The 27,664-nt window shown below is 41.7% G+C and overlaps 2 protein-coding genes across 8 annotated transcripts in view; both read left to right on the forward strand.

The window, feature by feature from the left end:
* PLEKHG1 (pleckstrin homology and RhoGEF domain containing G1) overlaps positions 1 to 18,024 on the forward strand; it is a 163,133-nt gene extending 145,109 nt beyond the window's left edge. For all 7 annotated transcript variants that reach the window (XM_084514200.1, XM_084514201.1, XM_084514199.1 and 4 more), the window contains 11 exons: positions 2,647 to 2,829; positions 2,918 to 3,013; positions 3,130 to 3,216; positions 5,484 to 5,517; positions 6,701 to 6,796; positions 8,098 to 8,136; positions 8,597 to 8,619; positions 9,476 to 9,694; positions 10,126 to 10,242; positions 11,035 to 12,703; positions 14,842 to 18,024. In XM_084514200.1, the coding sequence (XP_084370326.1) occupies positions 2,647 to 2,829; positions 2,918 to 3,013; positions 3,130 to 3,216; positions 5,484 to 5,517; positions 6,701 to 6,796; positions 8,098 to 8,136; positions 8,597 to 8,619; positions 9,476 to 9,694; positions 10,126 to 10,242; positions 11,035 to 12,703; positions 14,842 to 15,944 (3,666 nt within the window). In that variant the 3' untranslated portion in view covers positions 15,945 to 18,024. The remainder of the gene's footprint in view (positions 1 to 2,646; positions 2,830 to 2,917; positions 3,014 to 3,129; positions 3,217 to 5,483; positions 5,518 to 6,700; positions 6,797 to 8,097; positions 8,137 to 8,596; positions 8,620 to 9,475; positions 9,695 to 10,125; positions 10,243 to 11,034; positions 12,704 to 14,841) is intronic.
* Positions 18,025 to 18,169: 145 nt separating this feature from the next.
* The window catches only part of MTHFD1L (methylenetetrahydrofolate dehydrogenase (NADP+ dependent) 1 like), a 150,585-nt gene continuing 141,090 nt past the window's right edge, over positions 18,170 to 27,664 (forward strand). Inside the window, exons 1-6 of the mRNA XM_084514706.1 lie at positions 18,170 to 18,291; positions 19,234 to 19,318; positions 22,673 to 22,723; positions 22,800 to 22,853; positions 25,576 to 25,700; positions 26,811 to 26,911. Coding sequence (XP_084370832.1) covers positions 18,191 to 18,291; positions 19,234 to 19,318; positions 22,673 to 22,723; positions 22,800 to 22,853; positions 25,576 to 25,700; positions 26,811 to 26,911 — 517 coding nt within the window. The 5' untranslated portion in view covers positions 18,170 to 18,190. The remainder of the gene's footprint in view (positions 18,292 to 19,233; positions 19,319 to 22,672; positions 22,724 to 22,799; positions 22,854 to 25,575; positions 25,701 to 26,810; positions 26,912 to 27,664) is intronic.

A 27,664-nucleotide genomic window follows, 5' to 3' on the forward strand; every position in this document is an offset into this window, starting at 1 on the left:
AGCATCCTGTAAAGCATTTATTTTGCAGTAATATGGAACTTCAGATAACTTTTCTTTCTTCCTTTCCCTCAATTGTACAGCAGTGCTGTACAACCCTAGGGCAAGCCTTTGTTCAGAAATCCTGTGGTTTCCGATTTCTTCCTTTTGTGCTGATTAATTTTGTTTTAAGATATTTCTTGCTCTTCTTCTTGTTTAAGTACTTTCCTCTTGGGCTTCTGAAGGCTTATCTTTCTCTTTTCTTTCTCTTTCTCCTTCCTTTCCTTTCCTTTCCTTTCCTTTCCTTTCCTTTCCTTTCCTTTCCTTTCCTTTCCTTTCCTTTCCTTTCCTTTCCTTTCCTTTCCTTTCCTTTCCTTTCCTTTCCTTTCCTTTCCTTTCCTTTCCTTTCCTTTCCTTTCCTTTCCTTTCCTTTCCTTTCCTTTCCTTTCCTTTCCTTTCCTTTCCTTTCCTTTCCTTTCCTTTCCTTTCCTTTCCTTTCCTTTCCTTTCCTTTCCTTTCCTTTCCTTTCCTTTCCTTTCCTTTCCTTTCCTTTCCTTTCCTTTCCTTTCCTTTCCTTTCCTTTCCTTTCCTTTCCTTTCCTTTCCTTTCCTTTCCTTTCCTTTCCTTTCCTTTCCTTTCCTTTCCTTTCCTTTCCTTTCCTTTCCTTTCCTTTCCTTTCCTTTCCTTTCCTTTCCTTTCCTTTCCTTTCCTTTCCTTTCCTTTCCTTTCCTTTCCTTTCCTTTCCTTTCCTTTCCTTTCCTTTCCTTTCCTTTCCTTTCCTTTCCTTTCCTTTCCTTTCCTTTCCTTTCCTTTCCTTTCCTTTCCGTGAAAAGTATAAACCTAGAAATATGATAGTTAGAAAAGTGTTAACTTCACTTTGAGTGAAGAATTTTTAGGAGAAAAAAAGCAACCCAGAATAACTTCTGTTGTCGAGTAAGCTATTTGGTAGACTTTTTACAGATACATCATTCTGTTTCAAACATGCCAGTGAATCACCATTTTACATTACCCTTTTGTCAGCAGTATCTATATAGCTTTAATATTTTTTTTAGTTAATAAAAGAGTTTAATAGGTTCCAGAAATCTGTCTAATGTTATTCTTTTATTCCTTTATGTCCTTTTAACATAAACTGTGCTTATTGGCTCTCATTTTTTTGTTTATATATACGGGGAATAGGGTTACATTTGATAATGTCTTGCCTGCAGCAGTGTAACCTTTGCCACACATTGCTGGAAATGCATGCTAATGACTTCTACAAACAGTGTGCTGTAAATCTGAATAATGATAACCAGTAATATTTGGCAATAAAGAGGGCTAAATGCATTTGGAAAAGTGTATTTTTTTAATTTATTAAGCTGAGCTGGCAAATGTATGGGGTTGTGGAAAATGTTTATTTTCATGGTTACCCTTTATACAAGTAAAATCTGTTTCTGTAGCCATAGGGATAGGTCTTCAGTGAGCTATCACACTGCCATTCTGTCTGTAGTTCAGCAAGTACTGCAGCAGTGATTCCAGCACCAACTCTCCCTTAACACTGGTGAAACTGATGGCTGTGCTGTACCCTGACTTATTTACAAGTTCCTTAAGGGACCTGATAAAATAGACCTTTTTTCATTTGTTATATACTGGGTTTTAAAATAGCCTTGCATATAGTCCAAAGTGTGCTGCTATATGCATTGTTTTTTCTTCCTGCATGTGCTCTAGGCTGCCTTTGGGCTCAAAAGTACCAAGAAGTTTTATAGCTGAATGCTGTATTACAGTGCAGTGTTCTACTGAGATCAGCCTAGGATGAGTAAATCTGTCCCTGCTTTGCTAATGCTGCCCAGGTTAAAGCTCAATGGATGTTTTTGAAGTTTCCCTGCTTAAGGTTGAGTTTGCTTTTAGTTTGCTTTACCCTGCTTAAATCCTGTCTGTGCCACTGACAGAAAAAATGAACAACTAAAGGAAACAAGACAGTCATAGCAAGTAGCACAGATTTTTGAGGATGTTCTTAGATGTTTCTCCATCTTTTTTTTTTTTTTTGTAAGTGATAAATAAGGTGAGAAATATCTATGGTATGTATACAAATCACTCCAAATGCATATAAATCTTGACATCTTCAAATGATCAGTTGACCAAACCACTTCTGGTCCTTTAGTCTTCTGAGAAACATCTCTACCGTCTGAACTCCTCACGGAGGCGTCTTCTGGGATGCGCCTACAAGACACAGAGAAGGCATTATAATTCATCCAGCTGGGGACCACACAGCTTCAAGAGAATATTGCAGGGCAATAAACAAACATTCAGAGGGTTTATGGACATAGGCAGGGGAGAGAAGCAGACATGAGAGAGACTGGTGACTACATTACAGTCCATCCTCCACAGTGAGTCCCAGGAGATGGGGTTGAGCTGTTTCACCGCTGGCAGCCCTGGGGAGCTCAGGGCTCTTTGCTGTGTCCCCACAGAAGCCACCAGTACTCAGGAGGCTATGCTTTAGTCTGGGCTTAGCATCAAGTCTGGAAGCACCTGGCTATGATGTGTACGTAACCCAACAACCTCAGTACCGGTGGCTTTGCACTGTTGAATGTTATATGGGAGAGCTGGAATGGCCTCAGCAGATTATCCTTTGAATCTTTATTTAAGTAAGACATCTGACATGAACTCTGGTTGTTCTTCTTTGATCTGTTGCAGGAGATACAGAGCTTGCTCACTAACTGGAAAGGACCCGATCTCACCAGTTACGGGGAGTTGGTTCTAGAGGGAACGTTCCGCATTCAGCGAGCCAAAAATGAGCGCACGTTGTTCCTCTTTGACAAACTGCTGCTAATCACGAAAAAGAGGGACGAAATGTTTGCATACAAAGCTCACATATTGGTATGTCAGAGAGCAAACAGCGATGTGCTGGCTCTAGATTTCCCTGAAATTACTCCGTAGTTCACAGTGCTGCCTCTCTTTGTTGCAGTGTGGGAATCTTATGCTTGTTGAAGTGATACCAAAGGAACCACTCAGCTTTAGTGTCTTCCACTACAAAAATCCCAAGATGCAACATACTGTCCAGGTATGACAGAAAAATCCTTGCCTACTGGATAGCTTGATTGATGACCATATGCTATTCCTGACCCTGCATAATGCAGTAAGGCTATTTCTCATAGTGCTGATTTTTATTTTTATCAGGCAAAATCTCAGCAAGACAAACGGCTTTGGATTCTTCATTTGAAGAGGTTAATTCTGGAAAATCATCCTGCTAAGATTCCTGCCAAGGTAAATAAATAAATGAAGCCCTGCTCTTTGAATGTGCATGTAACTTAGGGCAATCTTGTTAGCTGCAAAATGCATTACAATTTAGAGAAAGTTTAGACTCCAAGAGATTAACATATTACTTCTTACATCTTTAAGAGTTCCTAAGAATCAGTGGGAAAATTCCACTAAATGCATCTACTGGGCTTGGTATAGGAGTAGAAGAATTTAACTGGGTTAGCAGCATTGCTGTCCACATTAGGATTTGCCCACTAGGATGTGAGTAACAGAGATGCAGCATCAGAAAGCTCTACTGGAGGAGCATTCCTTGGCTTGAAACTGCCTGTCTGCACAACACCGAGGTGTTCTAATTGCAGCATGTATAGACATTACCAAGCTAGTTTTAATCTGTCTTGGCTAGATACCACAGCAGTGAAGGCATTTGCAACACACACTTCACTTTACAAATACAAATACCCATCCCAAACCCCGCATCCTTAGTTGGGATGCTTGGGCCTTTTTTATTTTTATTTTTTGTGAGACAGCTCGAAAGCTTTATGCCAGAGAAAATGAGGCACAGTTCTACATTTCATCACAGTTGTCAGATACCTATTGACACCATACTCATAGCTGTAATGCCTACAAGGAGGGAAGTCTGGTCCTTTTATTTATGAAATCCTGTTTTATACCTTTAGGTGATGTTTCCCAATGTAACTTGGATTCTTTCTGTTGATATTTTTTTTTCCACAGAGTTATACTGCTCGTCTTCCTTTTTTTTTTTTTTTTTTAAAAAAAAAGTATTACTTTCAATGATCAGTATTACTTTCAATGATTTTTATGCTGTAGTGAGTAAAAATGTGACTAACATACACAAGAGGTGCATTAACTAATGTTTTCAACGATTCAACACAAAGAGAGTTATAGGATAAAGCAGACCTAGCAGTTGCTATTAGTAATTCTTCTCATATTTTTTTGTTGACAGAGTTTATGGAAGGTATAATGTTTATGCTGGTATCCACGCTTACAATGTGAATGCTTGTTGCAGTTTATTAGATTGTAAAAAATGTTTCAGCATGACTTCAGCTTTTGTATCAAGATTATTCTTTCTCGATGGATTTTTATTTTATCTGTGGAAAAAAAAAAAGTATCGCCAAAATACACCATAATGCCATTTTCAGATCTTAGAAATAATTTTATTTGAGGAAAAGTTTAACCAAATAAGTCTTTGAGGTTGTCTGCACATATCTTTTGATAAATCTGTGTTTGCACAGGAAAGACTTCCCTCTGTCCAGCTATTGGGGGGGATTTAATATTAGTTCACTTGTGACACCTCGTGGAAAATCACGGAATTGCACCCATAGAGGGTCAAGCAGGTTATCTGGGTATTACGTTTTGGTCTATTTTCTTTCTTATTATCTGATAAACTTGGTAAAACATCCTGCTTATTTTTCCTAAAGAAATGTGTCAAGTTTTAAGCAATCATGAGATATTAGCTGTTTATCTTGTTTCATCTTACTTAAACAAAATGGTGATTTTTTTAATAGCAGTTCGTCAAGGAAACACTTAAAGGACGAAGGGTTGGTAGTGTTCTCTATGCCAACAACATCAGAACTGCAAAAATAGTAAAGGATAAAAAAAATAGTAAAGTTAAACTATTTAATTTTTAGGGAGGAAATGTTTCATGTATCACAAAAAAAAAAAAAAAAAAAAAAAAAAAAAAAGGAAATATTTGTGATTCCTAGATGTTAGGGCTAGTTTTTTTGCCACTCCCAGCAGCATATGGAGTGGTGTATCAATGGCTCTAAATTCTGGGGCATGTTGACAGGTCCTTGGGGTATGTGTCCCCATGGAGAAGAGCCAGAGTGTTCAGAATGTGTGCAGCATGAGCTGATGTGGGTGATACCAGTGTAGTTTTCAGTGTCAGATGTGCATCACTATATCCCCCAGAAGTTTCTTATCCCAGTTGATGCTGTAGGTACGTGCTCCTCCTCTTGCACTGCCAGAGTGGTAGATGAGCAAGACAGAGCTGTGGTGTGCAGTGAACAAAAGGCTTTTGTGTGGTGCTCTGAAGATAAACTATGGGAAGCTCTTGCCAGGAGAGTTCTTCTTCACATATGTAACGTATGCAGCATACAGAGAAAGACAGAGAATAACGATGCTAACAATATTTAATAGCTAAAAAATTAAACTTGATGTTGTCTGCATGTAAACTCACAACTATCTGTAATATGCAACATAATTTGTCCTATTTAAAGTTTAACTTTTTTTTTTTTTTTTAATGGTGCTTTCAGGCCAAACAGGCAATTCTGGAAATGGATGCCATACGTAAGTTATTTTTCACTTTCACTTAAAAAAAATGAACAAAACTGTCTTCAAAAGTTTGGCTTTGACTGTTGGTTACATCTGAAATGAGAGAAAGCCGTGCTTACGCTCCTTGAATTATGACCTTACTGAAAAAAAAACAAAAGCATGCAGATCCCATGGAACTCTCTAGGCATTGAGTTGATGGATCCACAGCCAGCAAATTCTGTCTCATGATTAGCAAGGAAGAGGCAGATTAGACCTTCTGTAAATACTGGTCATTTTGTTTTGCTTATTCCATGCTGATTAAATGCATGATCTTTCCTGCTTTTATAGCATACACTCCTGGATAGGACCCACTGAAAGGCTAGGAATAAGCAAATGGAGTTTGAAGTACATAGCACTGCTATGACTTCCTTATGCTGGCAAAACTGGAGCTGGAGGATTGTGAGGGCAGCTGGCAGCTGTTTGGTGCACAGTGCAGATAATCTGGAAGCCCAGCAAGGGAGCCCAGTGCCCTACAGAAGCAGCATGGTTGGCTGTCCTCTGTCTACGGTTGGACTTGTGGCTGTGGCAGAAACCAAATGCACCCGTGGTACCGTGCCAAGAAAACTTCTTGCTGGAACCCAGCAGGCTTGTTCTTTCCAAAAGTTTGACTGAAAAGTTTATTTACCTGGCCTGTCCCAGGAGCCAGGTTTAGGGAGCATGCATGCGGTTGCTGCTGCCTTGTGTTCCAAATCCAGCCCCATCTGTGCTGTTCTTTCTGCTGCATCTCTTGTTTGCTGCCTCTCCTGGTGCAAGCTGTGTTAGCTCTTCACGTTGCCAGTGATACCTGGCAGTGTAGGGAAATGAAACAACAGTCTTAGATATAAATGCTGAGGAAGTCTTGGAGTAAAGCAGAATTGTCATTTATTTATGTAGTTATTCTTGTGGAGAATGGGTCAGGAAGGCTTAGACTGAGACACTGGCAAACAATTAAACACAATGCTCGTGCCATCAGTGTTGCTGGGTTAGCATTCTGGAGCAAGGCACAACTAAATGGGTAAAATGTTTTTATGGCTAGATGATTAAGTTGAATACCTCACTTGTTTTGCATCAAGCTCTGATGAAGTGCCATTGGGTGAATCACAAAGAGAAGATGGCACTGCCTCCAAAGAGCTGCTGAGAAGTGTGAAGTAACACTATTTTACCTCTGCTTATTCCACAGATCACCCAGGGTTTCATTATAGCCCCGAGGGAGAAATGAAATCATCATACCAGCCTAAAGAAGGCACTACTCAACAAAGAGTGAGGAGGAAATCAGGTGAATGAACTCGTTTACCATAAAGATGATGAGGAGAGGCAAGCAGGAGTATTTAGCGTTGTTTGAGACTGGGCACATGGAACTGGTCTTTAGCTTGCATTCCACTGAGATTTTACAGAGCACAGTAACTCTGATATACAAGTGGAAGATCTTATTAAGCATTTGTTGCTTGTGTGACTTATTTTGTTTATCCACCACTTCCATTTCATTTCATGAATACATGCATTCCTAATGGTGGATGCATAAAGAACAAGTGATACTTCCTAATGGACAGAAGAATGCATATGCTGGAAAGCCAGTCACATTATTTGTCTGACCTTTCTTGCCCTCACCCCTGAGTAGTTACTGTCTCAGAAGTGGTTCCATCCTGATTATGATAGGCTTGTTATTTCAAAATATAATTACTACCTTTACTTACTGTAATGTCTGCCTTACGTGTAATAGAGATTTGAGAGATGGTTATGTTGATTTTTGCTTTTCTTTCTCCTAGTTCAAACATACATCTGTAATTACTGTTAGTTTGCTCCTGAAGCAATTACAAATGTCTGTGTAGTTGAGTGACTTCATATCGCAGTCACTGTGATCAACTGCTTAAAGACCTTTCCAACTTGGAACGTGTAACATTGTGTATTGGAATGACTTAAACAAGGTTCATGAGAGTACTGATATAGTGATGCATTGTATAGCACCACCCGTGTCCAAAAAAAAAAAAAAAAAAAACAAATTTTAATTACTTCTCAGGCATCTTCCTTTGTTTCTGAGGTAAAAAATTCCATGGATGTTGTTTTGCCTATAAAAGGAATAATTCAAAATACGGATTGAATGAAATTCTGTGTAACATTCAGCTACTTATACTTTCAAAGTACTGCTTAAAGTGCCTCAAACATATTTCTCAGTACCTCAGACATATTTCTAATTTGAATATAGGAAATCTCCAGCAATTTAGAGAAATAGCATAGATGAGGACTAAGTCTTTAAAAAGCAGGAAGCTTAACACGGCTTTAAACTTCACGTGTGGATTATTTACTTTAAACTTTACATGTGTGGAAAGCAGGTGCTATAGCATTAGGAACATGTAAGTACTTTGGTAGCAGCTGTAGGTTTCACATTGCAATGTATCCTTTTTTTTTTTTTTTTTTTTTTTTTTCCAAGAGTGTAAGTTAGCTAAGTGATTAAGATAAGAAAATCTGCCTTTCTTGCATGGGCCCAGAAGATAAAATTTTAGTATCCATGTTATAAAAAGATACCCACAACTTTCATTGGGATGCTGGAGTGCTTAAACATGTTGTTGTATTTTTCAGAACCCTCATCAAGAGTCCATAAAGTTTTGAAGTCAAATGGTAAGCTACTTCCTCTACTGACACTGTCATACCCAGTGTTTCTGTATTTTGTAGAACAAGTAAAAATGGATCCTTTTGTCCTGTAACTTTCCTCAAATACACCTTTGGGAGGGGGAAAGTGGGCAAAGAAAACAAAATGTTAGTGTTGAAATTTAATGTTCGCTTTTCCACATGTGGGTTCTGGTCCCATAAGTGTCTTGGCAACTGGTAATTGAATACCAGGAGTCAGCCACTATGAGTAGTTGTCCATATTGGATCTTTGTTGTGATATTAGGACCTGAGGTGGAACTGTCATAAGAAAACTGCTGTTGTCTCTGTTTTAGAGACCTTCAAGTGAATATTGCTGTTGCATTTTATCCCTTTTTGGGAATTCATAATTGTGTAGCGTTAAACCAGTGACGTAGACTCACACCAGTTTGTTTATGCACTTAATGATGAATTATTGTATTTCTGTTTTCAGAAAGAAGTCCAGATATGCAGAAGGTAAGACATTTCTTGTTTTATTACATTCAAGTAGCATGTAACTTAGAGGAATACATTTGCTGTAGAATCCACATCTTCTTGGTTATGTTCATTTTAAGAAAGAAACAAAACCATAATGTTTTATAGTATCTCCAATAAGATTATTGGAATGAAAGAAACAGAAATACAGCTAGGTATTTCAGGAATATCTAGAAGCCAAAAATTGTCTGATACATAAATTCTTGTACTTTTTAAGTACAGCCCAATCAAATGCTACTGTTATAGGGTACTTGTAAATACCACTATAATCACAGAAATGCTGTGTGTAAAGATAGTGTCTGTTTTTTGCAGGACGTTGTGCCTGTATTAAATGAAAAAAAGATGTTGAGCTTCTTCTGATATGATATCTATGCTATATATGAATCATAACATTTGAACAGAGTCAATACAGCTTGAACAGATGGAAAAGAGTGTTATTCATTTATACATTTTTGTAAGAATTTGTTATAAAGTTCCAGTGCAGTTTGAAAGTCTCCTGTTGATTTCCAGGTCCTAGGCTTATTTGGGACAGAGCTTAGGAGCTAGGAGTTAGGTTTATTAACAGGGTACATTAGATATGACTTCACTGGGATGCCATAAAACTGAAGTCCATCATTACATTATTGTGTGTTTTTGTTGTTGTTGTTGTTGTTTTTTGCATTTTTTTTCCATTCCTAACATTCTATGGAAAAATACAAATTGTTTTAATTCTTTGCATGTGCATCCCATTTCAGTGTAGCAAACTGAATGTTGCTAAAACATGGTTGATAAGTACCATATAAGACAGTGTCATGCTACAATATATAGACTCTTAATCGGTACTTTTATTTTTTTCCAGCGGATTGGTATAGAAGGAGCCCTATTGTCTCAAGCCACCAAACTAGGATCAAATGAAACCCTGCTGAATTCTAGGAAGAAGGTTTCATTGGAACCCAGTGGGCTAGAGAGCCAATTTCAAGAGTCCATTGAGCCAGCCTACAGCAGTGATCAGGATGAAAATCTCCAGACTTCTGCTGTGGAACAGATTGATGCTGATGATGAAGAAGAAGCTGAACAGGTAGGAAAAAGAGGGGGAAAAAATCCTTTTGTCCTGGGGAGGATGGAAGAGGGATTAAAAGTATCTGCAAAACTGCAAGGAGGCATGCATCTGCAATTTATGCTCCTTACAAATATTTTTATTTTTATAAATATTTTATTTTGCTTTTCCTAGTCCAATTCATGTGTATTCTACACCTGTGTTATTGTACACACATTCTGTTTTCATCCCCTTTTGTCAAGCTGTGCAAATTAACTTAATTTAACTAGTTATTGAAAAGAAAGTTTTCTTGACTCTGAAATATTTCTATGTACTAATGAGCATTGCATCCTTCAGCTATGGATACCTGACCTGGCTCTGCTGTTCTAGCTGCTTAGTAATTATTTTAAATAACGCTGTAAAAAGTACTGGATTTTAATAGCCCTACCTTGCTCCCTTCTTTTAAATCACAGGGAATGCAACAGAATTCACTACAGAAATCAAAAGGAGGAAGGAAAAGACTTAATAGTCAAGCTGCTGAAAATGTTGAAAAACGAAGAAGTGTTAATCTCAACAAGTGTGAAATGCAGGTATATATATATATATTTTACTTCTGTTTTGCTAGGCATCATAGATATGTCAAATCTGTGTTTTTTTTTTCTAGGTAGACAGGTAAGTCATGTTGTGTTTTTCATGTTTTAATATTCATCTGTGTGGACTTCAAAGAGAATTCTTTCAGGGGCAGGGAAAAAAAAATCAAACAGTCAGCACTAACTTAAACCAAAAGAAGTAATCTTCTGTCTCTGCCAGGTAAGCCTACAGCATCCTTCATATTAGCATTAGCAGGGATGTGACCTTGCTGTAAATTAGATCTGCTAGCTGAGCTGGATGAAAATTCACTCCAAAAAAAAAAAATTGAAAAATTTTCAGTGGCATGTGCTAGAGAGCATAACATACCTTTCTGCTAGGGTTATAGGTAATAGGAAAGGGAGGAGAACAGAACTTTTGGCACAAGCCCAGAGTTAGATTAACTTTATCTAATTGTGAAACTGCAGAGCTAGCATAAAAGGTTTAATCTAACCCCTGCCAAATAAATTTGCCTTTAATTACTTATGCTTTAGCATGTCCTGGTGTCTTGTATTTGAAGTAAGGCAATATTAAATGCCAACAGTGAACTATGAGCCAGGATAAGGATTAGGAGGCAAAGTAGTCTGGCATTGCCACTGTGGTTGCCTGGCTCTCTAGCAAGGAGTTTGCTTGCCCTACCCATCTCCACCTGAATTCATGCTGCAGGGCAGTCCTATGAATGGAGGGAATCTCTGTATTATTGCAGGGAATAGACTAACATATTCATTCATACTGCATATTTCAAATCTCCACAGAGCTCCAAAGATCCTTCAGATGAAGAGTCCACTCAATTGAGTGCTGATCTTCCATTTTCCTGCTCAGCTAGGCAGTCGCAGTTGCCTAGACAATTCAGCACGCCCCAGACCAACTCGCTGATCATGAATATCCTGGGGGGAACTACCTCTGTGAGAAACATCTGGACTGACCATCAAATTAGGCAGGCATTGTTTCCTAGCCGACGTCCACCTTACGAGAATGAAGACGATGAAGACGATTATCAGATGTTTGTACCGTCAGTGTCTACATCCAACACTAGTCCAGCTGTTGGTGGAGAAAGGAGGGGTCCTTCTGGTCGGCCATGCAGCTGGCACTTGGGGGTAATGCATCAGAATGAAACTACCAGCTCCAGTCATCACAAAATCGTTAGGCGGGCCAGTAGCGCTGGTGAAAGTAACACAGCCAGCACAAGGTATAAAATCAGTGAGCGCAGTTCTCGAAGGGATGTGAAGAGAACAGAGGTGAGCGGTATGAATGCATATCCCGAATCTTCAGAGGAGCTGACCATTGATGATATTGAACACGTTTATGACAATATCAGCTATGAAGACTTAAAGCTGATGGGTCTGACAAGAAGGGAGGAAACACACCATGGTCCCCAGAGATCTGCTAGAGACTCTCTCTATGAGGCTGAAAACAAAAGCAGCTTAGATTCACCCACCAAAAAGCGGATAACAAATCAAAACAGGGCCTCCCTTCGTGCTAGCAGGGATGAGATCCTACTCAGTAGAGAAGCACCTACTTCAAGTTTGGATGAACTCAGAATTGTTGAAGATAACATCTATGACACCATAGCGCTTCCAGAAACACCGCTATTGAATTTTAAGTGTGACCCCTTAAAATGTTCTAAAAGGCGGAGTTTTCTGGGCCTGGAAAAAGACTTGCCATGCTCTGACAATCTGCAGCAGTTCGTTTCTGAGGAGAGCCTCCAGTTCAGTGAAGATGAGAGTCCTTACCATCGAGTTCCTGTTGACAATGACTATTTGAGCTTAGTAGACAGCTCTTCCAACTCCGATTCATTGTCCCATAAGTCTGCAGCAGATAAACTGTCAGAGGAGGTAGATGAGATCTGGAATGACCTGGAGAATTACATCAAGAAGAATCAGGAAAAGACAAGAGACCGAATTCTCGCAGCCTTTCCTGTTTGTAAAGATGATATGCAGGAAAGGCTGCATGCTGGTAGTACACCTGAACTGAGTAAAGATGTAGAGTACTCACTGTCTACTCTCTCTCTGCCAGAAACTCCAATTTTCCCTAAAACTGTGAAGCCTAGGGCTGCCACCTTAAGCGAGACCAGTCTCAAACTTGAAGACACTACAGCATGCAAGGAGACCTCTTTAGCAAGTCTGAACAGATCTTCCTTCTCCAGTGAGATGCCTTTTGTAGATAGCCCATATGAATCTGCCAATAGTATTCTATCCAATGCACATACGGAGGGCATGGAAAATGACACGGCTATCACGGATAAAACAAAGAACAGAGTTTTTATGATGGCCAGGCAATACAGTCAGAAAATTAAGAAGGCTAACCAGCTTTTGAAAGTTAAAAGTCCAGAGCAGGAACAGCCAGCTAGCAGACAACAGAAGCTGAAACACAAAGATCTTGCTGCTATTCTGGAGGAGAAGAAACAAGGTGGTCCTGCTATTGGTATGTTAAAAATATTCCTATACAGATTTATTTCTTTAGTAACTTTCTGTGAAATTTTTGTATGCAGTTGGAAAATTATGAATTTTCTCCACGTTGAATATCTGTATTGCATTTTTGGTGTTACCAGTGAAAGGAGTTTTTTGTGACTGTTTCTGACATGAATAGTCCTTTGTATCTCAACAAATGCTTGCCGTTACTTGATAAAATTGGTAAGAAATCCTGGGACAGTGTCAGGAAAGATCAATTCAGCTTAGGCCATAAATAGAAATCCTGCCTGAAGCACCACTGGTCTCTTTATAGAAAAGTAGTTATTTCCTTTAATAGCGTGATCTTCAGATTTTTATTAAAAACGTATATAGGTTCACTTTCACAGGTCATGTAGTTTTGCTAAGGTACTATCCACATCACACTTAACAAGCATAAGGAGTGGGGTCAGATAAGATAGAGCTAGTTGTCTTTCTAATAAACATACAAAGTCATGGGTATGCAACAACTTTGGAACTATTTTTGTCCATATTCAATCAAAACAAATTGCAGCCATGGAGCCAGCAGACTCCACACACTGGAGTGTCATTCTTGCCTCCCGGTGGTATTTATAAAAGTCCCTAAATATCTTATTCACTAGACCATTTCAGAATGTTCTTCTCCATTTTGTCATGAAACAAACAGAATCTAATTGGAACTGTTTCCTTGCGTGCTGCTGTGCTGCCTGCAGTACTTTTGTATGGGACATGTTGTAGGAAATGTTATGAGCACCAAACATCATGTCACAGTGGCAGAATTGTTCATGAATTAAGCAGTGGGGCGAATTCAAAGATGTACACTATTTGAATAAGTATCCCAAAGTGCAGTATTGAACCAAACTTCAGAGGTTCTTGAAAGGCCTTTGACCATTTCCTAGCTAACCATTTCTCCCTGTAAGGTATCATTGGTTTCATCATTTTCTCTCGAGAAGCCCAGTGGTGCATTTCCTTGAACTAGTATGGCTTGAAAGCAGCTGTGAATCTGCTCCCTCTGGCGTCTCTCAGACACATAATCCTTTCTCCCACTTCCAGCCTTTCCACAGGATGTTAGTCTGTCCCCTTTACTCTTCCCAGGCAGTGGTTAGTGCCTCCTTGGCTTTTTAAAAGGAGTCTCCCTGTCTCAGGAAAGCCACATATGAAAATACAACCCCACTCCAGAGCAGAGGCTGTGTCTGCCCAAGCAGGACAAGTCTTAAGAGAACTGCAAGTAGTTGCTGCAGCTTATCCAGCTGCTTAGTATGCTGGCCTGAAAACTAGGTTAGTCCCATCCAACAGCAAGCTCTCTACAAGCGTGCTCTTGTGCCTTGTTTGCCAACTCTCTTGCAGCTCTCAGGCTCTTGTGGGATAAGGAGGGAAAGGAAGAGGAACAGTGATCAAGCAGATAATTAGCCATTCCTATCTTTTTCTGGTGTAAAAATGACGTGGAAAATAGATGAAAATTGTGTTCTTTCATGCTTTCTCCCATGCTTTTCTGCATTTAGCTAGACAGGTATTATTTAGAAGGCAGTCTTCAAGCTAGTGAACTGGCTGCAAGCACAGGTATGTTTGCAGTGGTCTGATCAAACAAAACTGTTGGATAAACAAGTAGACCTGCAGGCAGCAGCTCCTCTAGGCTCTTTCCCTTCACAGGGCAGTACAGTTATGCCTGTGTCACACCAGTACGATTCACATTTAGAGGGGTAAAATCATTGTCTTTCAAGATGAAAAACTACCAGTCTGGTGACTTGGAAATAATGGAGGCTTAAACAGTTTCAGATTTAATAGCAACTTCTGTAATTTTCTTCTGTAACTGGTGATTATACTGCTCTCATTGCGTTGTGGAATTTGTGATTCATTGACTGCTTGCTGTTGCAACACGTTAGGCTTTTTATTTTTTTCAATGCAATTTACTGAATTGCAATGAAATGCATTGAAGACAATGCAAACGTGCCAGTGAGGTGTGGTTCTTCTAGTCTTTGTTATTTCGTGTTACTTTGTTGCCTGTGAGGCTGAAGACACTGACAAAGCTGTAAACTTTTCTCTTGCCAATACAAAGCATTTTGGGATTTTTAAATTTGCATGCAACACATTTGAATGGGTTGTTTGTCTCATATGTTAAATCTCTCTCTTCTCTAGGTGCCAGAATAGCTGAGTATTCCCAGCTCTATGACCAGATTGTCTTCAGGGACAGTTCACCTAAGGTCCAAAAGGAAGCCTGGGCCAGCCCTCAGGAGCCATCAGCCGTGAGGTTTTCCACTCCTGTGGCTGCGTCTCCCCCCTGTTCCCAGCCTGCCAGTGAATGCCCAAGAGCAGAGGATTGGCTCTTGCATTCTACATACAGCAACGGCGAGCTGGCTGACTTTTCTCCATGGCCTGAGTCCCAAGACCCAAAGTCCAAGGGCTCATATGCAGAAGCTGGTACAAAAAGCAATTCAAAGCAGTTGCCGTCAGCTTGCTCAGTGCCTTCCCTTCAGATTTCTAACCGTTTGCATGTCCCAGCGCAGAGGTGGAGTACGATTATAAGCCAACCTAACAAAGAAAATTTACATCAGGATCACATCTATAACTCCCTTGGGAGGAGAGTAAGCAATATGAAGCCACAGGCATACAGCCGGTCACAGTCGTCTTCCTCAATCGTTGTCAATAGGTCTGGAGAATCCATTGTATATCCTAATGAAACGGACAAGAAAAAGTTTCATTCGAGTAGAAACTTCCGATTCAACAGCCATCAAACGCTGGGTATTGCTTCAGCATGTACGGGGCTTGATACAAGAAAGCAGATCCCTGAAAACTATTCAGATATGATTCTGCAGGATTCTCAAAAGGTCCTGAGAATAAACAGGACCTCCCCTCTGACTGCACAGATGGCCACTCAGAACTATTTTTCTAACTTCAAAGACACTGAAGAAAGGGAAGGGGATGATGATGACTATGTAGAAATAAAGTCTGAAGATGAGGGATCTGACCTGGAAACTTCTCAGAACCAAACAAGGAAACTGGATCCCAAATTGCACAACACGGACACTGCTCCTTCTGAAACGCTCTGCAGCAAAACTGTGTCTTGTACTCCTGCAAAGTCCAGCAGCAGCAAGCATGCGCTTACCCCGTATCTGACTGCATACAGCGATTCAGACAAACTGAACGACTACCTGTGGAGAGTACCATCTCCTAACCAGCAGAATATTGTCCAGTCTTTAAGGGAAAAGTTTCAGTGTCTTAGTTCAAGTAGCTTTGCTTGATGCTTCCAGTGATTTCTAGCTGTACATGAAGAGTATATACTAGGACAATCAGTACTGACATTATGTATTTCTGTAATATTACACCATCAGGCATTGTATCACAGTAATATTGTAAATAGATGTGAAATGTATCTTTTTTTTTTTTTAATGGTTTAGAATCCTGGAAGTTAAAAGGCCACATGTGCACTGTCTGCTGTCTCACTCCATAATGCAGGTGGGCTTCAGATCTCATATTTAACCTCTGCATCTCCTCCCTTCCTTCTCCTCAGCTGAGTTTCTTGTTAGGTGTGATACCCCTTGGTTCGTACTGTCTATCCAGGTATGATACCATTTGATTGTTAAGCCATGTTACCATGTGAAAACCTTAGTATTTGGACTTCTGAGTTGTGACCGGTTCTACGTCCAGAATATCCATGTGATTACTCTGGTGGCATGTGGTAGCAGTTGGCTGAGTGGCTGCTCCTCTGAGGGCGCATATTTCTGAGCACAGTTCTGGTAATAACACCAACATGCCACATGTGCAACTGCACAAACTTGTCTTATGTTACTTTTTGACAGAGAAATTCCAAGTGTACAGGACCAATGCATGTGACACCAAATATGCTATGTTACTTTACAGCAGACTTGTTTTAAACAAGATCTAGTCCCTGTGCTTATGAGCAACGTCAGACGATAGCTGTGTCTGAAGCCTTTTCTACTTTCTATAGCTGCACAGTAGGCAGAGGACAGGCCGTGGCAGCTTTTTTATGTGAATCTGTCAGCATGACACCATCCTTGTGTGTAGGATGTTCTGGGCAGTAGAAGGGAAGCTCTGTTGCTTGTGGACACGACTAGACAGAGCCCTGGCTTTGTAAGTCCAGCGTTTGCAGTGTTTGTGACATACAGGCAAAATCCGAGTAGCTTGTAGCTCAGAGCCTAGCACTTGAAAGCCGCTGTGTGTGGATTTCCCAAGCGTCATTTACATGCAGTGGCCTGCAGCTTGTTTGGTCAGGTCCCAAAATCAGTAACCCTGAGAGAGAACGGGACTTGGCTGGATGCTGGGGTTAACCATTCATCACGCGGCATGTTTGAGCCACAGGGTGTTTCAGCAATACTGCTGGGTGAGTTACAAGCTGTCTTCCCCAGGGGAGGCATCTCCATCGTAGGAAGTGATCCTTCCTGGCAGAGCGGGGTGAAAGAGGCATTTTCTAAACCAGCCAGCACTGAATCTCATTCAGTTCGTGTACAAGTAGCTTAAAAATGAGAATACATTCCATTCTTTCGCAAATGATGTGCAGAGTAAATGCTCCCATTTATAGGAACAGACTTTCCGGTATGATGCACGTTTACTCCCTTTTGTCATCTTCATTGCACAGCTTTGGATTCTGTTACTTGAAAACATTGTACCGATAGGAAAGCCTAAATATGTCTGCACTGACCATCTGAGTAACTGTTGTTGTTTTTTGGTGCTGAAGTTCTCCAGATTACGCAGATAAAGCCAGTACTGAGTTAAACATACCATTAAATAAAGGAGTGGAAGTAATACTTTCACTACCCACGCATCGCTCCCCTCAGTCACCGAGCACTGCGCTTCCAGAACCGCTGCCTATTTCCACCACTGGTTACAACGAGGAAAAAATGAGGTTATCAACGTACAGCTAATTACTTGCAGGTTGCGATTTAAGGACTGGAACTTTTTAGAACGGAGTTTAAATTATTTACCAGACGTGTCTTGCATCGGCTAGGAGGTGTTAGGGCGAGGGCTGGCTGGTCGGGGTGCTTACCAACGTGTGCCAGGCCCGCCGGTTGAGCAATGATGTACATAGTTACGCCGCCGAGATGTAGTGGAGCCCGTATTTATTTAATATAGCTTGTAAAGTATTGTAAATACGAACAGGAGTTAAATCTCTGCTTGACACCCCCTCACCCCGCGCGCTCTAGATCCGTTGAAACCGCACCTCAACGCCATCGGTGGAGCTGGAACAAAAGAGAGGAGAAAAAAATAATAATAATTATTAAAGAAAAGGGAGTTGTACCAGCGCGTAGCGTGTCTCCCAGGGACCATTTCATATATTTTTAATAAACGTCGAGTACTCCAAAACGCCGCGGCTCTCTTCTTTCCGGGGCAGGGGGGCGGAAGCAAAGGGGGCTCCGCCGGGGCGGGGAGCGGGGCAGGGGGGAAGGCGGTGCTCGGATGAGCACCGCCTTCCCCCCTGCCCCGCTCCCCGCCCCGGCTTCGCCGCCGTTCAGCCCGGTGGAGGCTGAGGATGAGGCTGGGGCTGCGGCTCCCGGCGCTGCGGGGCCGCCTCCTGCCGCCCGCAGTGCCCGGGGCCCCGCGGCGGGGGCTGAGCGTGCCGCGGGCGGCGCGGTGAGCGGGGGGCGGCGCTGCCGGCTGATGCAACCGAGGGGTGGGGTGGGGGGAAGGAAGGGGGCCGAAAGCGGGGATGGGGTTGGGGGTGGTGGGGATGGGGGGCTCTGCCTGCGAGGGTACGGCTCCGGGGGGGCTGGGGATGGCCCGCGGAGAGAGCTTGCGAGAGATCTTGCGAGCCCTCGCCGGCCATGTGGCCACCAAACCCCATCCGGGACGCGGTGCTAGGTTCTGCGAAGGGGATGTCCGGCCCTAAAATGCTTCTCTAGGCTGCATTTTGCTTGCTGGGGGGGGGAGGGGGATAAATGGGAGCAGGGGTCTCCCGCTCGCCGCAGCATCCCCCCCTTTGTACGTGCCTAAGGTAGCGGAGCTGCCAGTAATTCCCCCATAACATTTTCCAGCAGGGCTGCCCGGTGCCTGGCCGCTGCTTCTGCCGCTCTTTCCAAGAAAACAGAGCAGCAAACAGAGCTCCTCTGTCTCCCTGCCGCCCGCAGCTCTGAACGGCATCCAGAAAGCGGCAGTTTTACCGCTGGGGATGCCAGGGGAGCTGTAGCAGCCCGAGGTGGAAAGGAGCTGCAGTGCTTCCTTCTCGGGCTGCAGACCCGCCTGGCCCCGGGGTGGTGGCTCGGTGGCATCTCCGTGCCGTGGGGCCAGGCAAGCCTCCTCACGAAGCAGTGACACAGCACGGTTATAAAGGTTGGGGCATGTTGGAGCACTGATGCTGTAAAACAAAGGCATCCCGGGCTGTTCAGGTTTTCTCCACCTGGCTGCTAAACGCCACCCTTCACAGCATACAAGGCATTTTGGTAATTAAAAATGTGTGTGCCTAAGCGTTTATTCTCTATTACTAGCTAACGTGGGTTTCAGCTGACTCATGGGAGGTCAGTTTCTTGTTTGTTTGCTTTCTGCTAAAAATCTGCCTGTGCTGTTATTTTGTTGCAGCAAGATTGCTGAGAATGCAAGAAAATCCTTGGCCTCTCTTAAGAGAGAAAACCCTCGGCTTGAGCCAACGCTTGCCATCATCCAGGTAAAACATGAGAGATCGCATTTAGTGTCGTTTCTTGTTTGAGACTTCAGGAGCATATGATGGAGAAAGCAACTCTTTCAAGTAAAATGATAGGAGCCAGTCACATCATCTGCTTAAAGGTTGAGGGAGGACTCTCAGAGTTTTGGGGCTCATAATTCATTCACCAGGCCTAAAACAGGCCCAGCAAGCCTCAGGTGGCAGCAAAGTGGTTGTTAGGGAGAAGGAGATTGTTTTATTCCTCCTTTTGCTAAAACCTTCCCTATAGCAAGTGCAGATTGCCTTTTCTCAGGTTGTTTAAGTCAATTCATGTAACGGAGTTAAAGCAGTTTTTCTCAGCCTTTATTTAGCTTGAAGCTTTTGTTGCAGTCCTGTATAACATGTTGATAGGCCTGAAAAACTGGGCCTTTCTTTGCTGTCCTCCCCCAAAATAACTCTGCCAGGGCAGAGGAAAAAACAGCTTCTTCCTGCCAGCCTGGTTACCTCTGGGCAGCTCTGATGTGCGACTGCATTATACTGTCCTGGGGAAAGAGCTACCCTGAAAAGTCCTAGGCACCTCAAAAGGGCCTTTATGCAATACACGCCCTAAAATACTGCTAGCTTTCAAAAGGAGCAGCACTTCCTAAGGTGGAGCACTTTCTTACTAATTGAGAGCTGGTGTGCTGGTAGCCTCTGAAGAGCTTCGTACCCTAGTGGAACTGTTGGTTTTGAAATAGGCAAACAAACTCCTGAGTGAGGGTTGCTTTTCCTGCAGAGCTGAAACATGTTCCCCTTCAGATTTCTGAAGATGTAGGGGCCCAGAAGCTGGGCTGTTGGCCATTCAGAGCAGGACCCAGACCTGCACAGGCAGAAACATCCTTGTCCTGTTTCCTAGGGTGGTCTTGGTGGCTCTGAAGCAGCGCATGCTGAATCTTTGACTTAGTGGGTTTCAGTTTTAAAACCTAACTATAAATATTTTGAAACAGTAACAATGAATCTAAGAGATGATGCACCAGCTTTATTTCAGTAGGTCATCTAGAGAGGCTGAGTGAGCAGGCTTTCTTCCATCTCTTACCCTCCAGGTAACAGTGGTTACTCTTTTCAGACAGCCCTCTGTATGGCTGTGAGTTTTACGGGCTGACAAAGAAAAGTGGTCACCTGTTGTCAGGGGCATTGTGTGAGGAAGGGGGAGGTTCTGGCTCATTTATAATATGATTTAGGACGTGTTTAACATCAGTGTTTTGGTTTGGATCACGTTTGTGCTTTAAACAAATGTCACTCTGGTATCCCCATGCACCCTACCTGATCTGCATTATGAGACGGCTGCAGAACATGTGGCTTGATCCCTCTGCATGAAATTCACTCAGCTGATACTTTTCAGCTGTGTGTCACTCTAGCTCTAGCCTGGTAGTGAGGGCTGAAGTAGAATTCCTTGTACATCCATATTTGCTGGTACAAAGAGGACTTATTTTAGTCTGTTAATGCTCTCGTGGTGCTCTGCTCTCCTGGGTAACACAGGCAGAGCCCTGAGGTTTGTGCTGCTCTCCAAGTGACACGTTGCAGCCAGACGAGCAGAGGGAAATGATCTCTTCATCCAGCTGTTCATAGCTGGCAGCAGCTGGCACAGCGTGGCAGCACCTCTGCAGCAGTGCTGGGAACGTGGAGTTTCAGGCTGAGTCTGCTCTGGAAATGGCTCTAGTTGCCTGCTTTTCCCCTCCAGCCACCTGAGCCTGAGTCAATTTCGTGATTGGTACCTGCACTGCTTGTAATCCATGTTGAACCTGAACTGGACCTGTACAACAGCAAAAAAATCCCTGGTGGCTGCTGTTTAATTATATTTAAGCTGAAAATGAGTATCTAGCATCAGGATCCTGTTCAGCTCTGGAGCTGTTGCCCTGCAGCCTGCTGGCCTGCATTGTCAGGCCTGGCCGTGCTCCCAGCAGGTTGTGGTGGCGCTGGGTCAGTTCAAGGACTGCTGCACCAGCAGGAGATGAGCTCTCATCAGGGGGTGGTATCATGCTGCTGGTGCCTGAACCCCAATTAAGTCGTGTTAACAGTCCTGTTAGGTAGGTATCGGCAAGGGGGTTACAATGTCATGTTTTGTGGCATACAGGAGCAGCTGCTAAGCTGTCCTTAACGTCACCTCTCCTTCCCTTGCATCAGTGCTGGTTTCACTCATGTTCTCAATGCAGTGGTCTCTGCAATGCCCCTCACACCCAGGTGCCAGATTTGGGGAGTGGAAGAGGAGTGTCAGTGCCGCGCTGAGTATACTGGTAGTGCTGGACTCTGTGTGGGATATGGAGGATCTCAGTGTCTGTTTTAAATCCTGTGTTTTTTTTTTTCATTGTTAGCTTTTTAGGGAGTTAACAGGTCAGTGAATTGTTATGGGCTTGAACCAAAATCGTTTTGGGTGACACTAGTCACAGATGAAGCCAGTGCTGGAGGCTGTCCACTAAGCGAATGTCCTGTCTCCAATGAGAAATCATTCACACGGGGGAAGCTACATAGAATGTATGCATTGAATTGTAATGAACCCTTTCATAACAGTTTATTTTGGTCCCATTGTATGGATTGGAAAACACATTTTATACATAATCATATAATTGTGATAATAAGTGTTTTTTTATTAATTTTGTTATAAAGCCCCTGCTTTTTAAGAGGTGGAAGTCTTGGCATCCTGTTGATAGGAGGTTTATAGTTCTGGATATTGAATTCTGTTTTATAGTTGCAATATATGAAAATTGAAAAGTCTCCTAAAGTTCAAGATTAAGTAGTAAGCCAAAAAAAATAAAAAAGGAAATATTGTGATAAATATGATGCAAATAGTAGTGGAGACCTCAGGGCAGGAGGAGTGCCAGGTGAGATGGAGCTTCTCCCAGGTAAATCTGCCCAGGAGATGTTTCTGGCCTGTCTGCTGGCAGCTGGGAGGAGCTGGTAACTTTTTCTTTCATATGACAGAGCTCACTGTAATGTGTGATGGTAATGATTTGCTAGTGTTGTTTGGTAATATGGGGGGAGAGGGGCAGGCAGATAATGCAGAAAATGCTAGCATTGCTGTTGCCAATATCTTCCTTGTTAGATGGCTGGATGGAGAATGGTATTTCCAGATACAGGCTGGCACCTTTCTCAAATGGTAAACTCACATTAAGGAAATGGCCAGTCTTATCTATAAAAGCCATGCTAATCTCAGCACACACTTATACTAGTCAAACCAAAATACGTTTGTTGAATGGTCATGTGCTTGTTTATTGTTTTTTAACACTAGTGGACACAGGCACCCTCACTATGTTTCTTGCATACAGCTGTGTATTAGTACGCTGACATTTTTTAAATGTAAATTTATTATTTTAGAACTTATTTTCTCTTTTGTTCCCCAAGGCACGTAATGACCCTTTGGTCCAAGAAATAAACAAGAACTTTGCTAAGGAGGTAAGCTTTAGACAATATGCTTTTTATCACTTATGAGCTACCTGCGTGTGGTAATTGTCATTTTTCCTTTTGGCAGGTTGGTCTACGTGTTATTCACATCTGTCTACCTGAAGGCAGCAGCAAAGATGAGGTAACCACAGTACCCAAATGACTCTTCCTTTTTTGCTTTCATCATAAACTTTTATTTATTGCTGACATTGATTATCAATTTGAGCAGATCTCTCTGTTAACTCAAATGAGGTTTGGGACTGTCTTAGATAGTAAGTGTTAATCCCAGTTTGACAAGTGCTGTCCCCATTAGCCTGAGGCAGAATCAGCAGTCATGTTTTGTTTCCGTGTCTGGTATATCACTGCAGCATCTCGTCATAGCAGGCAAAGACTGTGTGTCTTCTGTGTTTGGTGGAAGCTCTGGGCTAGGGCTCCCATTTGATACTCTATCTCCCACAGCTGCTCTTGTGACCTTAAATCTATTTATGGAGCTCTTGATTCTTGCCCAAGTTTTACTCAGGGAAATTAGAGATTAATTGCTTTGGGATGGGGGCAGGGGATTGAATTATTTTGCCTTTTTATTGATCTTGTAATGCCTGAAGTACATATTAAAAATTTCATCTACCCCAATTCACTAGAAGGCTACCTTCTTACCTTGTTAAAGCATTAGCTTGGAGGCACAGCACTAATATCGAGTATGTTTTACATATTGCAAACCATATTAATGTACACAGTCCTGAGGCATCAGATAGTGAAAACAGCAAAGGAATTTGTAGTAGAAGATGCCGCTGTTCCCAGCTGGTCTCCTCATGCTTGGGAGACTTGATAATACTGCATGCTTACTGATTTTGTGTATTGTTTTGTATTTGGTACACTTTGTTTTTAAAATGTTACTGTCTTGCACTATGTCAAAAATGGCTTCCATGTGTATTGAGAGGAACTTACAGCTTTGTATTTGTTATATGTTCCTTATGTTGACTAATTTTAGGAGTCCAGTTTTGTGGATGATGAATAGTAAGCTAGCTATGTAAGAAAGATGGGATTTTGAAATGAAGATCAAATACACTTTGCTGTTAGTAAATGAGTTTTATCTGCTGAATAACACAGTAGGAAATACATGTAGGTGAAAAATTTAGTTGGTATGGAGCAGTAGCTGATGTAATATTGGAGTAATATCTTTGAAAGTGGCTGAGCTATATGTAAGGAATAACAGGGTATTTTTGTTATTTGAGGTAAGCTACTTTTAAGAAAGTTGCTAAGTTTGCTTACCTTGCCTACTTGTTTGTGGCTGCTGCTATTTTTTCCATCCATTAAAATCCAGGTTAGCTTGCTTCCTCAGGATGGGGGCATTTCAATGCCATACACTCCTTGTTCTGCCACAGCTATCTGTGTACAGTACAGGCAGGCTAATGCAAGATTGCTTACCCTGCATGAGCTGTGTACCTTGTACATGCAGTGATAATAGAAAAAATAATTTATTTATTTATTTTCTGGGGAGCAGGCACAAATCTGTTCAAAGATCCTTAGATTCAGGCCTTGTATGAACTACATTACCTTTGCTTACCATGTAGACCCCTGACATTTGCTGGCATATCAGGACTGTTAAAGAAAAGTGGATACTTTTACATCCATTGTGTGATGTATAATCCTTGTCTTTTTGGTCGGAGCATTTACCAGTCTTATTGCTGCCAAGTGACAGGCACTTGATACATACGCCTCTCTCTATCTCAGAAGTCAGCAAACTACAGGGACATCTGTATATGGGTGATATGCAGGTACAAGCTTCGTTAACAGCAGCACAGCATGCTTTTGTGGTTCAGATGTTGCAGATGGTCTAACCCCTAACAAATTTCCCCACTTTATGTTGACTGCATATCAAATGTTTGGACAGTAGAGTTCGCAATTAGACTGAATGGTTCACATGCAAAGTGTTTCAGGAAGGTATGGCATTAGTTAAGGAAAAAAATCTTATTATCATTTTCTGTTGGATATTAATGGAGTTAAATTATACAGCTTTGTGGTGATTTCACACTAATTTTATTTAAATAATAGAAAGATGTGCTTATATGGCATTTCTCACCAGAGAAAACTTCTGCTTATGTTTTTTTTTTTTGTGTTATATTCTTCATGGCCACTGCAGAACAGCACGTATCACTAGGGATCAGTATTGTGCTTTAGATAGGAAGCAGACAAGGGCAGTTAATGCAGACGTGGATGCTGAATGTGACCAACAATAAAATGTTTGAACTCACATCTGGTTTGACACTTGAAATTCATAAACATTTATGCAGTGCCTTGTAAAAATAATAATTCTTCATAAGATGAATGTCAGCTCTTAGGATCGGGGTGTTTTGAGAATGAAAATCAGTAACAGTATATGCTGTTCTAATGAAAATGAAAATTCTCTTTGCCCTACTGCTCATATAATTGTTCATTTAATGTGACAGCTTTTCACCTGTGCTCTGTGTTGGGCTATGAACTGGTCCTATTTTGAACTATATTTTAACCAAGCTGTCTTATACCTGAAAGCATCCTGTGAAAGTGAAAGCCACTACAGTGTTGAGCTTTTGCTGAGATTTAGAACAGCGAAAGACAAAATGCTGTTGGCAGCTTAATGTCATGTAATATGTGTGGGCTTTGCACAATGTTTACAATAGAGTCAGGGTGGCTTAATTTAGTAAGCCATGCAAATGTAAAACGGAGGAAGCAGGTTATTGCTTTTTTCATTTAAAAGTCGCAATAATATGTGAGGGAAGCAAAGGTGGCCGTAAGCAAGTTACTAAAAAATAGGTTGTATCCCCTTGTAATTAGATTCTTCTTTTGTCTGTTTTTCTGATCCTTAATGCTTTTTATTAACTTTCCAGATTGTCAGTGAAATCTTGAGGCTTAATGAAGATCCTAATGTGCAGGGCCTTGCCCTTGACCTCCCAGAAAGCTCATATAGCAGCAAGGTATTAAATGCTGTGAAACCTGAGAAGGACGTGGATGGGTAAGTGAACCACTGAGAAATAATATTAGCAGACACAAGGCTGACATCTCTCAAACTCAGTTTTGCCCACTGCATTTCCCTAATGGATTCCTCAGTCAAAGTCTCTGGTTGTGCTAATGAGCAGTGATAAAAGATCCTAGCATATCTATAAGAAATCTTTTGTTGAAGTCACTTTGATCTTTTTAATCTTTCTATTCAGGACATGATCTTTTCAAAGAAATCAGAAAACACTGTTCTGGTTTACAGAGAATACTTACTATTTCAGCGCTTTAGTAATAGAAATGATAGTTGCACAGTACTGAACACAAACCCCAAAACGTTTGCAAGAGGGACTGAGGGAGAACTTGCAGAAAAGGTTTTAACCTCCTCACAGCACTCTCTCCTGGTGGGAGAGCAGGCTGTAACAGTTTGGACCAATTAGCACGGCTTTGCAATCAGTCTTGAATTGAATTGCAGAGCTGTCTAGAGAGAGACTGAAATGTCTGGGTCACCAATTTGCTGCTCTTGCAGCCTTCTTGTTCTTGCCTGAAGACTGCTACCAGTCTCCATCCCTTCCCCCTCCTTCTTTCTCCGTTCACATCATGTCAGGGCAAAATCTGAAAACCTTGCAAATTAATTGACTTTCCATTGTCTTGAGTACTGGAGGTTGACACAGAAAGAAAATGCTGAGAATACTCTTGAAGAGAACATAGTGCAGAAACACCTCCAATGTCCTGAGCAGGCCAGTCTCGTCCCAGAAGGATGCATTATCTCTGCCTCAGCTTTCCTCTGGCAGGGCTGATCTTGTTCCACAGGAGTCACTTTGGAGTTTTGTCCCCAGGTGCCATGTCTAACCTGCCGCAGAGCGGAGTGCTGCCTGTGCATGCTGCACTCATGTTACTTGTTCCCACTCTCAGGCCCCTTTTCTGGTCCCTCTTTAGGCTCAGCATCTGTCTAACGGGCATGTGGGATGATGCAATTGAAGGATTTACTTCTACGAGACGTGTTTGCTCTTGGGATTAGCTATTATTCATGTTACAAGCTTTACTGAGGATTTACATTTACATCGCACAAGCTCTTTTTTTTTTTTTTTTTTTTTTTTTTTTTAATTGCCATATTTTTCCACTGCAGATTATCTGATGTAAACCTGGGACGCTTGGTACGTGGAGATGCCTATGACTGCTTAGTTTCTCCCACCGCCTGTGCCGTGCTGGAGCTTCTTGAAGATTTAGGTGAGTCATTCTGTCCTAATTACAGCATTAATTCGAATGTAACTAAAATCTTAATGCTCTCAGTATTAGTCCTGACCAAGACAAATATAATCTCCTCAGGTTTTGTTTTCTGATTAGTTTGGTATTCCCCACCTGCAATATATTTGTCTCCCGCTAATGAAAAGAACCTCAGTGAGATCTAATGTAATATTTGCATAAATAGGTCTCAGCTCTAGTTTGGGGAAATAAGGCAAAGATTTCCTTCCATCAGCTAATTCAATCTCACTGAAGCTACCTGAGACGTCTGAGTCCTTAAAAACAAAAGAATATTGGGGTGCAAACATTACTAGTGACTTCATCTGGCAAATTTGATTAGTGCGAGCACTTGAAGAAATCCAGGTCTGCCAGTAAGTAATTTCTGAGTGAATTTTTTGAGGGGGTTGTATTTTATAAGTGCTAACATTGACATGGCAGATATAAACAGGTGGCATTGCAGCTTGTGAAGATGACGTTAGTTCAAGGCGGGGGATCAGAAATAGCCTCTCTTAGGGCGATTCAGCATTGTTGAGACAAGGATTTATGTAACAGAACTGTAAACATGTGGTCAAATGTAGTTAGTAACAAATATGAATGGAAGGATTTGTGAAAATAAAATACCAGCAAACCAGAAGAGCAATATTTGCTTACTGGAACTGGAGAGTCCCAAAGAAACAACTTAAAACCCGTGTTTCGTGTTGCTCCGTGGGCTCCAGAAAAGTTGCCTTTAACGACGTG

The sequence above is a fragment of the Aythya ferina genome (genome assembly GCF_964211825.1).
Source record: "Aythya ferina genome assembly, chromosome: 3".
NCBI lineage: Eukaryota > Metazoa > Chordata > Aves > Anseriformes > Anatidae > Aythya > Aythya ferina.